This window comes from Schistocerca piceifrons, chromosome X (genome assembly GCF_021461385.2).
Source record: "Schistocerca piceifrons isolate TAMUIC-IGC-003096 chromosome X, iqSchPice1.1, whole genome shotgun sequence".
NCBI classification, from domain to species: domain Eukaryota; kingdom Metazoa; phylum Arthropoda; class Insecta; order Orthoptera; family Acrididae; genus Schistocerca; species Schistocerca piceifrons.
In genome coordinates, this window is record NC_060149.1 from 263,016,343 (window position 1) to 263,028,420 (window position 12,078).

The following is a 12,078-nucleotide window of genomic DNA, read 5'->3' on the forward strand; positions in this document are numbered from 1 at the left end:
TCAGGATGGCCGGACGCGGGATTGAACCGTTGTCCTTCTGAATGCGAGTACAGTGTCTAACCACTGCGCCACCTCGCTCGGTTGCAATGAGGTGTTAGCATCTCGAAAAAGCCTGTCAGACTGCTGTTTCCAACCTAACCAGATAGTCTGTTAAGGATTGTTTCTCCCAGAAACCACACTGATAGGGGGACAAAAGGTCCTGCATAAACAGTGAACAATCATCCTTCCAAGTCGTTTGCAAATCATGTTGGAGAGGCTAATTGGTTGGAAGCTGTCAATAGACATTGGGTTTTTGCCTGGCTTAAGGATTAGGAAAATGATACTATCTTGCCATTTTGGAGGGAAGACATCTTCGAGCCAAATACAGTTCAAGACCCTGAGAAACTGCAACCTTTGAGAAACATTCAGATGTTGGACCATCTAATTATGAATTGAATTGGGGCCTAGGATTGTATCACGGGATGAGACAAGAACATGAAGCAGTTCCTGGTCAGTGAAAGGTTCACTATATAAATCGGCTTGGCAGGAGGTGAAACATACAGGAATTTCTTCAAATTGTCCTTTCTGTGTTAGAAAGGTAGCTGGGTAAGTAGAGGGCACTGACAATGTCACAAAGTGGGTCACAAGGTGTTCAGCAAAAGCCAACACCTCAGTACAAAGATAACCCTGAAAGGTTGATCTTTCATGGCCCAGAAGACTATGGAGCTTAGCCCACACATGGGAAGGAAAGGCATACGTTCCCAAGGAGGAGACACAGTGCACCCAGCATTCCTTCTGATAGAAAGACTTAGCACGAAGTCACTTAAAAGTGAGAAGGGCAGCCTGTTAAGGATGCTGCTTGAGACACTGCAGGACGCTATGATAATCCAGAATAGCTACTGCAAAATCTTTGGTCCATAACAGGACTGACCGACAGTGGAGTGTACCTTGTAGAAAGAGCAATAGCAGTACCCGAGGCACACAGGTGATTGCCCAGATGCAATCTGACAGAGAAGGGGTGAAAGTGACAGCAGAGGTATATAATTGCTACTTGGCTCTTCAAAGAGCCCATCATGGTAAATACTCAGTCAAGTGGTGACAAGGAAGGGTCAGGGTCATTGGGAAGCAGTCACTGTCACAAGGATCACCACCGAGATTGGGGAATAGATCGTAACAAAAATAGCCAAAATGGTGTCAAGAGTGGCACTGAAGTGGGTAGGAATAGTCAAGGAGGCATAGATCGATATCAGAAAGAAGCTGTTTAATCAGTTGACCCCTACCATAAAAATTATTACTTCCTCACAGTGGGTGGTGAGCACTAAAATCCCCAAGCAGTAAGGCAGGGAAGAGCTGTTTGATTAAGGTGGTCATCTCAAGAGAAGTCAGTGCCCAGCCTGGAGATATACAAATGTTACAAATGGTGAGCACTGGAATAATCTGCAGTCACAATGTTATTGCTAACGGCTTGGTAAGGAGAGTAATTCAGTCACTAACAACATCTGTGTGAGCCAATGCACAGATCCAACAAGTTGCCCTCCTGCTGCCAGAAAAATTCGAACGGAATGCGTGGTAACCATAAGGCTTTGGGGAATGGTCATCAGTGAAGTAAGCTTCTTGTAGGGCAATACAGACTGCAGAATAAGAAGAAATTAGTTGTTGCAGTTCCAGCAGGTGACAGCAGTATACATTATGAATCCATTGGATCATCATCTTGAGGGTGGCCTAAAGGTGTGAAGGGGCCAGGAAGACTAGTCATGTCCCAGTTAAGATGGGACAATGTCAATGAACAGTGGCTCAGAATCTGATGGCTTGTGGAGACAGGCACCTCTGGGGCCACCAGAATAGCCGCCGCCGCATCATCATCATCATCATCATCATCATCAGATTCTTGTGTGGGCTTATCCACTGTAGGTGTGGGGATGGATGAAGAGCCGTGGCTTTTTCAGCCATTATCTGGTGTTGGGCCTCTGATGTGTGGGTTTCCAGGGAGAGGAGCCCTAAGAGGGAGGCCTGTTACTGGTAGACAGCGAAATAGAAAGCTGCTTCTCTGCCCAGGTATGGGAAATGGTTCGCAAAGATGGTGTTGCAGGAACCAACAGAGTAGGAGCAATGGTAGAACTGGTTTGGAAAAAACTGAGTTAGGCAGGATGAGGTGACAGCAGTGACTTTTGGATGATTGGTCACCATGTCAACAGGATGTAGGCATTCATATTTTTCTTTTCTTTCCTCAGAATATGAACACCTATGCACCGTAACTAACTTTTACTGGGAGGACATTTCCTTCAAGGACTTAGATGAGAGCATGCCATGAGTGGCATTGAAATGAGTATGACAACCATCACATTGAGGAGACACAAATCAAACTCTGTAATAAGTTGGTCAGTTAGAAGACCCCTACCTGTCGAAGTGGCACTCGCACACAGGGGGTAACGTGCATTGAAGCCCCCAGTCCCCTAGGAGGAGATATGAGGTCAGGAGTTGCTGTATTGAGGTAGGCAGTTGAACACAAGGAAGTGGCCTACCTGGAGGGAGGGAGACATTGCAAATGGTGAATGCTGGGGTCGTTCACACTCGTGCCACTTTTGCTTCAAGGTTGGTACAAATGGGGATCCAGTCACTAATGACACCAGTGGAAGACAAAGTGCAGTCCCCTCCAGATGCCATCTCAGGGCCGGCACAGTTCTGACAGAATGCCCAATAACCATGAAACATTGAACAGTGGTCATCGTGGAAGTGCGTTTCTTGAAGAGCAAGAAAGAACACAGATGAAGAAGAAACAACCTGTTGTATTTCCAGTAGGTGACAGAAATATCCATTGCAATTCCACTGGATTATCATGGGGTGAGGGTCCAGATCAGACATAAAGAAGCTGAGGGTAGGTCATGTCACTGGGTCAGTGGTCATCACTGACAAGGATGGGGTGACAACCATAAAAACTGGGTCTGACTAAGTGAGCAGGAGGGGACAATGCCACCCAGGATGGCGGGGAAGCCTCATTATTGGACTTGTGCTGCTGCTTCTCCCTTGGAGGGAGGTGTTATCAGTATTGCTCTGCTTCCCGTTTAGCCCTATGTTTCTCCCACTGCATCACAAGGGAAGGAAACATTTTGGGTCGTACCTCCCTGTACTGAAAGAGGACTGTCCTCTCTCCTTTCATAGAGTGTGCTGGGGCCATATGGCCACCAGCAGAAGATAACTTCATCTGCTCTCCCCATGGGTGCCACCCCACCTCAACAACAGTTACCTGGCCAGTAATCCATTGCTCAGAGTCCCCTTGCCCCTGTCACAATGGGCACATACTCTCTGGTATACATGGGGAGTTTTCAGGTCGGGCACCAGAAGTGCGATCCCTATGTGGTCAGGGGGCTACCACTGCACAGGTACTAAAGGACACCCCCAGCCCCCGCACAATGGGATGGCTACTGTGATGTGTTTTGGGTGTATTACCTTATTAAATGGAAGGGTGCACAGATGGAAAGGAACAAAGGTAGAGCATACACCACACTGGGCGACTTTCCCTGCACTGTCTGCACCTCTGGTAAGTTTTGAAAATTGGTGGCAGGTCAAACCCAACAATGGGGACCATGTGTTTATTTAATGCAAAGTTGGAGAATATGCCAGAGGTGAAAACTTGAGGCCCAATCGTAAACCAGATCCAGCAGAGGTCAGCACCAAGAAAACCATCTGATGGAGTGGCTCACCTAGCAACACCTTCATTCAAGGGCATAATCCTTATGGATACATAGGTGGTAGTCACACGAATTTATTTTCTTGAGTCCTCCCAAAATTAGCATTTGTACACCACATGTGTGATGATGAAAAATACTCAGTGTTCACAAAAAATACTCAGGGTTCAATTATCTAATGCATAGGAGGTCAGGGAAGCATAATGAAAGATCAATGGCAGAGAATGGCCCCACTGCGGTGCTGAAGTGCATGTTCTGACCCATGTTTGGAAGATCTAGATCATAGCATGCAAAAGTCTGTCGATAGCTTGATCCCACAGGTAGATGGGTAGTGGTGCCCTGTAATTAATGATAAACATTAAAATCCTCCCAGTGTAGGAAAGTGTGTAGGACTGTGATATGAAGTTATTGATAGCTTCTTAGACAACTGGCTCAGTGGGACTGGGGGGAGATGACTCTTAGGAATTACAATTCAACACTATGAATCCCAGACATTGACACTGCAAATGCTGCTCCTCTTTTAGATATTGTCCTGCAGATGATGTCCTTTTTGTGGTGGCTGTAACCCTTTGGCACAAGGGTATCACAAACTTTATAATGGGTCTTTTGTAGACACAGATACATATCCTGTGCCAGTAGTCATCAGGATGCTGACCACCACAATGAATAATCAATATATTTCTTGTTAAGTCATCAGTCTTTTTATCTATTAGTAAATAATTATATTGTGTGCCTTTACCGGCAGGTACAACACAGAATAAAAAGGGAATAGAACTGGAATTTGGGCACTTACCTGAAGGACCGAATATTTCAACCAATCCCTCCGCACAACCAGTAATGTAAAGGGCACTGCTAACAATGTTTGCAAAGAACATTAAAGTGCCAATAGCACCTCCAAATTCTGGTCCCAGCGTCCTGCTGATCATAACTTAATTTCTGTTAAGAAGAAAACTTGGTCTTTAATTATTTGAGGAAGAATGTATTACTGATCAATATTATTTGGTTCACTCTACTATCCCTGCATCACACACTATCTCATTTATCACATCAAACACGAAATAGTCATTTACAGACAACTGATTACATGAAATAAATAAAGAAAAATACTTAACCTACAAACTCTTCCTGCTTACTTTATGACTGCACATTTGTGATGGAATTAACAAACATGACCCCTAAATAGTGTACAATCAAAGAACTTTCATAAAAATAGTCACCATATTAACCAATATTTAGATGATAGTACTGGACAACTTACTAAAAACTATGTAATTTCACATTTGTGTCCTAAAGACAATAGAAATAACCATTTATGTAATGACAGTCTGGTGAAGGCTCCCTCCAGTACCTCCAGTGAAGTCCTTGTGCTGTTTACAGATAGAAATTTCAATAATCCTTAATAACAGTTAATACCTTTATGAAAAACTGCTATGACTCAGGATAACAAAGCAACAACATACAAACCATGATGCTACAATCTATGTGCTTCATTTTAACAGTGATGATGAAGTACAAATTCCCATCTTTTCTCAGTCCAATTTTGCCATGTGCATGAACGATGATGAAATGATGAGGACAACACAAACACCCAGTCATCTCAAGGCACGTGAAAATTCCTGACCCTCATTTTAACAAAGCAGACAACTTTATGTCAGAGAGTATTACAATTAACTGTCACATGAAATCAAATTGTCATTTACCAGATGAACTGAGATGGAGAACAATATTACTAACTGGAGAGATGAACAGACAGAGACAGAAGCTGTAAAATACCATAAATTTCCTCAAATGTTCTAAAATAAGGATAACAGAAGAAGAAGAAGAAGAAGAAGAAGATAATAACACAGGAACATGAGGTTGGCTGATTACATTAAACTCATAGTACTAGTTTCTTAAGTTCAGACCAAGCATTGGTCGACCATTCATGCTGTATTGGTTTTGGTCATGTCCGTGCGCAGTATTATGAGCATCAGACAGTACCAACTGAGGCTCCTAAATAGAGAAAGAACAGTTAGATGAACCAGAATTATTGTATCCGGGGCCCACCGTCCCCATGGTTGCAAGGTAGTGACAGAATAGTGGATTCTGGCTGGCATTCAGCAGCCATCGTCTGTGCAATGTTCCCAGGTGTTGTCTGTAGACACCCATGCCACCTCTTTTTTATACAGCTTTTTCCCCTTCCTGCTCTAAAGGCTGTGAGGTTTTCTGTCACCAGTGAGTATTTAAACCAAAACACGCACCTGCACTGGACCACAGGGTAGTACTCTTCACTCCACAATGGTATGAGACACAAAGTCATCCCTCTTTTGGTCCTGTTCATATTTCCAGTAAGGTCATCCTTGCAGTGGATGATATAGATCCCTAGCACCAGGTGATTAAAATATAAGCACAAGGATCTTACATGGGCTAGGAGCTTCAGTTCCTCCACTTGCGCCGAGAAACAATGTTCCACTACAATACACAAGCCATCTCAGGGGTGAGATGAGCATTTGTATTTCCCTTATCCTTCCAGCAAATTAGAGAATTTAAAACTGATGGTGTATTGGATGAGAGGCTATGTGGTTCTGTCAGACACACTTCAGAACCCACAGCGAGTGTGTACGTGTCGTCAGATAAAACTAGTGCTGAGAGGCCAATGACTTTGGACACTGTCTTTTTATGTTCTCTGCATTTTATGTCTGCTTAGCATTTCATGATGACAGTAAAGATTAAAATACAGTACACACACTAGTAGAAATCAGAACAACTGCAGGTGTATTCTGCAGCTCTCCATTGACTTTTTTGATGACATTACACACAGTCATGCCATTAGAGTACCATTCTTCCTTTAATTTTCTAGTATATATGTATGTTATGTCCTTCAAACAGTGGAAACTCACTCTTACTGACACAGGCGGTGGCCGAAAGCTTTATGAAAGTGTCTTAATTGTGCCTGTCTACAACTTGACATGTCTTCTTTACAGTAAGTAGCAATCTATATTATGTTCCTGGAATTCACAACACTTTTTTTTTCTTCAAATTTAGGGTGCTGTGCAGCTCCAGGATGATTGGGTACTCAGTATTTCACATTCAGCACCAGTGTTGCTTGATGTGGAGCAGCAGTTTCCACAAGCTATGTCCTATTTTGGAGTCCTTCACCAAATTCAGGGATCCTGTTATTCCACACACAGCTTCCTGAATGGAGAAACATGACAACTTTTCTACTAGACCTTGTCCTCTCTTAATGATTAGAAAAATTTTCTAGCACTTGATATGAACTCTACTTCTGTTATCACTGTGTGTGTGATCAGAAGGGTTACAAGTCACAGCTTCCCTTAACAGGTTGGATGTTAGTAGTATTCAACAGCCCAGCTGAACTGCTGGCAGTGCTTTTACTGGTTCTTGTACACTTTATGGACATCCCACAAGAGCAGTTTGTAACATCCTCATAATCCAGGATATTAAGCTAATATTCACATTCCTCGTGGCATACAACACTCCATCACCATGCTGTACAGTGGTCAGTGAAGTATGCACAGAATTTATGGTTACAGTACGCAGCTCAGAAATCAACATTCCCCAGACTCATACACAGTCAAAACCAACAAAATTCCCTGAGGTGCAGCCCATTTAGCATGATGCGGGAGCAAAAGAGGATTATCAAATACCACACAGACCCTTACTGTACTTACATGCTCCCCCCTTTGATGCAATTTGGTATTAGAACAAACTAAAGAAAGCTAAAAAACAAAATATTAGTCATCCCTCTTAAAAGAGCACATTGATCACTTTGGAATGCTGTACATAATGTAAAACTGGTACCTTGTGGTGATGTGACTCTCCACTGTTTATGTTAAGTCATTCCAAGCTCGTTGTTTGGAATCAGCACAGTAAGACCAGTCAACATGGAGACGTGAAAAAATGGCAGAGAGGAGCTATCATGTACAGGAGTGCCCAAGATCACAATGTGAATGAAGTTGCCTGATTTCCTGGTGTATCACCACAGGCTGTTCTACATGTCTACATGGAATGATGTATCACTCACAGCCGTGTAACACAGAGTACAAACAGTGTCTTAAAAAAGATTCCCCATCATGTTATGTAGGGAACTCCATGCAATGCACATTAAGAGTATGGTAACTTACAGCGGCAAATCACTAATGGGTCATATAACATATAAACTGGGTAGCAGCTGACTGGAGACTTTCAGTGTGGGATCTTTCTCTCTTTATCTTCTTCTTCTCCTCCTCCTCCCCCCCCCCCTCTCTCTCTCTCTCTCTCTTTTCTTTTTTTTTTTGGGGGGGGGGGGGGGGGGGGCATTTTGAACTACAACATCGGTCCATTCTTTCAGGTACAGTGATCACAAACTAATATTTACTTTATTTAAACATTTGTAGTGATCAAGTGTTACACATATTACATCTCCACAATGAGTAAGATGTGGACCCTCTTGTCTTCCAAGATGACTACAGCCATGTTCACAGGTCTGCATGCAATTGTTCCTGGTCTTACAAACACTCAGGCACACTATCACATCTTGACTGGTCTGTTAAATCAGCTTATCTTAATCAAAAATTTCAGGGACTATTTTGAATTATGGCTGAAATGTAGAATCCAAATCATCAGAATTTAGTAGCTCTAAATGATACAATCATCCATGAATGGTTTCAACTAGATATGGCATAGTTAAAGAAATATGTAAACACTCCTGATAACCAAACTGAGGCCAAGACTAGATGAAATGTTCACTGCATGATGTCTCTCGTGGAGTGAAATTTTTGAACCACCTGCTTCATTTAACATTCACTCTACTGTTATTCATAAACTATGGTAACAATATCTGATGGTATTTTTTGTGTGTAGCTTCCTCGGATAACAATTTCCAACCTAAATTGGGGCAGGAGGTTCATCCAGTGATGGGCAATGGCTATAACTCAAAATGATTTAAAACCATTCGACTTAAGAGTTTACTAAATTATGTCACCGGAAAATTAACTGATGTTGAAGTTTTTGTTAGCTCTAATGAATACTCAATTGAAGATGGAAAAATCACCCAGTTCAAAGGAAGAAAACTGCCCTCCAAGCATGTCCTCTTTAAACCACAAGATGACAGCCTAGAGGAGTAGAAAAAGAAAAGAGAACGTTTGGGGTCACATTTAAAACAGTGGAAGTATCTATACGATTCCTTCAAAATGTTCACATTTCGTAATAAGACTAAAGAATAGGAGCAATTCTTTAAACTGAAGGTTATCTCAGGTACTGCAAAGACATATATAGTCAGATGAATGCACTGAATGTGATGCACAGGCATAATGAATGGCAACTAAATGATGACACTTCGAAGATGTGTCTTAAAAAACAGTACTTTTACACAATGGTAACAATTTTCCTTCCTTCATGAGGTACATGCTACCAACAGAAAGTAAATATATTCAAATATAATAAACATCACGACAGGAAGGGACTACGCAAGATATAAGTGGAATGTCTGTGGACATTATGACTGCAATACAGCTACATCAAGTACTGTTGTTTCCTGTGTTAGTGACAAGCACTGTTTGCAGAAAATTTGGATGAAGAGAGACCCATTAACTACTGGTAAGGAAAGGAATGGAAAAATAAATAAATAAATAAATAAATTGTGCACAAAACTCTGACAGAGTTAACCAAACCTTTGCTTAAGTCAGTAAAAGTAGTAGATTATGAAGAATTTTGCAAAAGTCTTAAATGTAAATTGCTGTGCATTCACTTATTTACATCTAAAGATCCTCCCAGTATGTTCCAAAAACCTGAAAGCAAGTCTGTTCACTGGTCAATAGACCAAAGAACCATTTGAAGACACTCAGTTCAAATAATTGCAAGAGGACAATGAAAAAAGTAGCAAGACAGTTCTATAAGAATCTTTCAAATGGATTTGTGGTAAACTTCAACACAGGAAATTTGAAAGCATTTGTGAGAGACTGATCCACTCTTATAAACGGCTGCAAGATGGTGCTTTCACCTGGATACTTCACTGCTTCAGAAAAGGTATAAATGAAAAGGAAGTATTGCTGCATTAAGTGATTATTACAGGGCGATGAAAAGGTGCACTTCAGCAACACTGTACCACAGGCAGACCAAAACGTGATGCTCTGAAGATATTTCATATTCTTTTTCACCTTTTCTTGTATGATAAATATTATAAATACCATTACCTTTATATGATAAATTTAATACAAAGAAACAAAAGCATCTAAACATTAAAATTGTTAATATATGTGGGTTTTGGACAGAAATACAGCAAAGACTAAAGGATACAATATGCTCCACCTCCTTCAACAGCCCCATTTGTTGACACAGCACACACTGATGCAACTGTAAATAGCAGTATTCCATACGCTATGACAAACTGTAATATTGTCTCTGTCAAGCCAGCATTTCCAACAATGAAACCTGTTAATAAAATAAAATAAACTATTATTTAACAAACTCTGAAAGAAGAGTTCAAACACATCTCATTTTATTACAATGAGAAACCCTCACTGCATTTGTACTACAATGTAAACGGATCAATTTGACACTAAGGAAACTGAAAACAAATTTAATTACAAGACAGATAAAACTATCAACACAAAAATTTTCTTAAAATAGACTCAACATAAAAAGTGATTGAGATTCTCAGATTTTCAATGTAGCATGTTTCTCTCATTGACAGCTAATTAGAAAGAAAACTAGTAAGAAAAGAGAGGAGACAACTGACAAACATAACACCTGTTCATCCTGACAGCTCAAAGAACAGTACTGCCACCTGGCATAATTATTTTCAGTGCTCAAAGACATTTTAGGATTTTGAGTGGTAGAAGAAAGGAAGGTAAAAGGTCTTAATATCGAGAAATACGTTCAAAACCTAAAGGCTTATAAGAAACATTAATAATTATCATTTCTTACCCACTCGAAGAAAGAGCAGTGCACTGAACATAGACAAAGCCACAGGACTGAAGACTCCTGCAAAGGTTCCTAAAGTTCTGCCATTGTTGTCGTTATTATTATTGTTATTGCTGTTCTTGGAGAACGGATTTGCTGCGCTTGGCCATTTCCAGAAAAATTTCCTCCTGCTTATCAACGGGGCGTCCTCTCTTTGTACTATAACTGGCACACTTGTGTCTGAGGCCGAAGAAAAAGGACCTGGATTTATTGTTCCCTCTTCCGGTGACAACATCTTCAGGTTATATACAAAAAGCAAACAAAATGTTAATTTTACGATACAAAACACACAATCATCACATTACTCGCAACGCTTCACAGTATCACGATGCACCACACACAACTGTCAAACATCCAAACCCACCCCTCATTCGAGAACTTCTGCTGTTTCCATAGATGAGCGGCCTCCGTAAAGTATATCTTTGGAATACTTTGTGGTGGGATCATGGAGGTAGAATAAGGGGAGATGGCGCTACAGACTTTACGCTGTACGTTGTTTTGAAGCCAGTGGGTGGGGCCTGCCGCCATCTTGGATCCCCCAAAACATTAGCAGACGAGTGTTTACAATTCTTTCGTGTTCGTTATTTCGGTCGTGTGCACGCGATATTTATTTTATATAGTAAATGTTACACTGTTTTAGTGAACAACACAGCATAAGGAACGCAACTTCAATCGTTTTTCTGATCTTAAATGCATATTCGATGCAGTACTACGACACCAAAATATGAAGCTTCTGGCCTCAGTACTGTAATTCCTTTTTGTTTATACAACGAATAACCGAGAAGAGAAGTATGTGCTGTGAAAAGCGTGCTTTCATAATCCATTTCTGTTCACTTTCATTGTGTGTGTGCCGATAATTGATAAAGCCAGAACTCCAAAACAATGATTGATAGTTTGCAGGCACCGATTTGTATTCGTTGCATTTTCAAATGTTCAGGTTTGCAAGAAACTTGCCTTATTTCCTTTGGTGTCCCATAGATGTATGCAGGGACGATATAAACAAGCCAGCTGTCATGTCAACAATGTGGAAGGTTCGTTAAATTACGAAGGAAAAGAACGGAATTTAAGATTGTCAGGCCCATCGTAGTTTACACATCTACTTTGTTTTTTAAATTGTACATACCAAGTGACATTCAGTGTGGCAAATAACAGCAATTTACAGGTTAACACGACAACACAGTGATTAATATAATGATCTAAGTAGCCTGGACATTGATAGAGAACTTTGCTTTAACAAATATGTAAACCTTTAAGTACTCATAATTTAACCACTGTAACATGTGTTCCACAGATTTTACTGAAGATATAATTAACTACATGAAGTTACACTACTTTTATATTAAATTATCGCATTTTAAAACATTAGTCTACATTTTCAGGATATTTATTGCCAGGACTTTTCAGTTACTTGGGAATAACCAAACAATGAAAACCAAGTGTATTGCTCACCTCCAGAGAGTTCTTCGCATTG

At 40.8% G+C, this 12,078-nt stretch overlaps 1 protein-coding gene across 1 annotated transcript in view; it reads right to left on the reverse strand.

Moving 5' to 3' along the window:
• The window catches only part of LOC124721629 (solute carrier family 12 member 9), a 132,557-nt gene extending 121,587 nt beyond the window's left edge, over nucleotides 1–10,970 (reverse strand). Inside the window, exons 1-3 of the mRNA XM_047246690.1 lie at nucleotides 10,572–10,970; nucleotides 9,942–10,076; nucleotides 4,459–4,593 (exon numbers count right to left, since the gene is read on the reverse strand). Of these exons, the coding sequence (XP_047102646.1) occupies nucleotides 4,459–4,593; nucleotides 9,942–10,076; nucleotides 10,572–10,842 (541 nt within the window). The 5' untranslated portion in view covers nucleotides 10,843–10,970. The remainder of the gene's footprint in view (nucleotides 1–4,458; nucleotides 4,594–9,941; nucleotides 10,077–10,571) is intronic.
• Nucleotides 10,971–12,078: the final 1,108 nt, after the last annotated feature.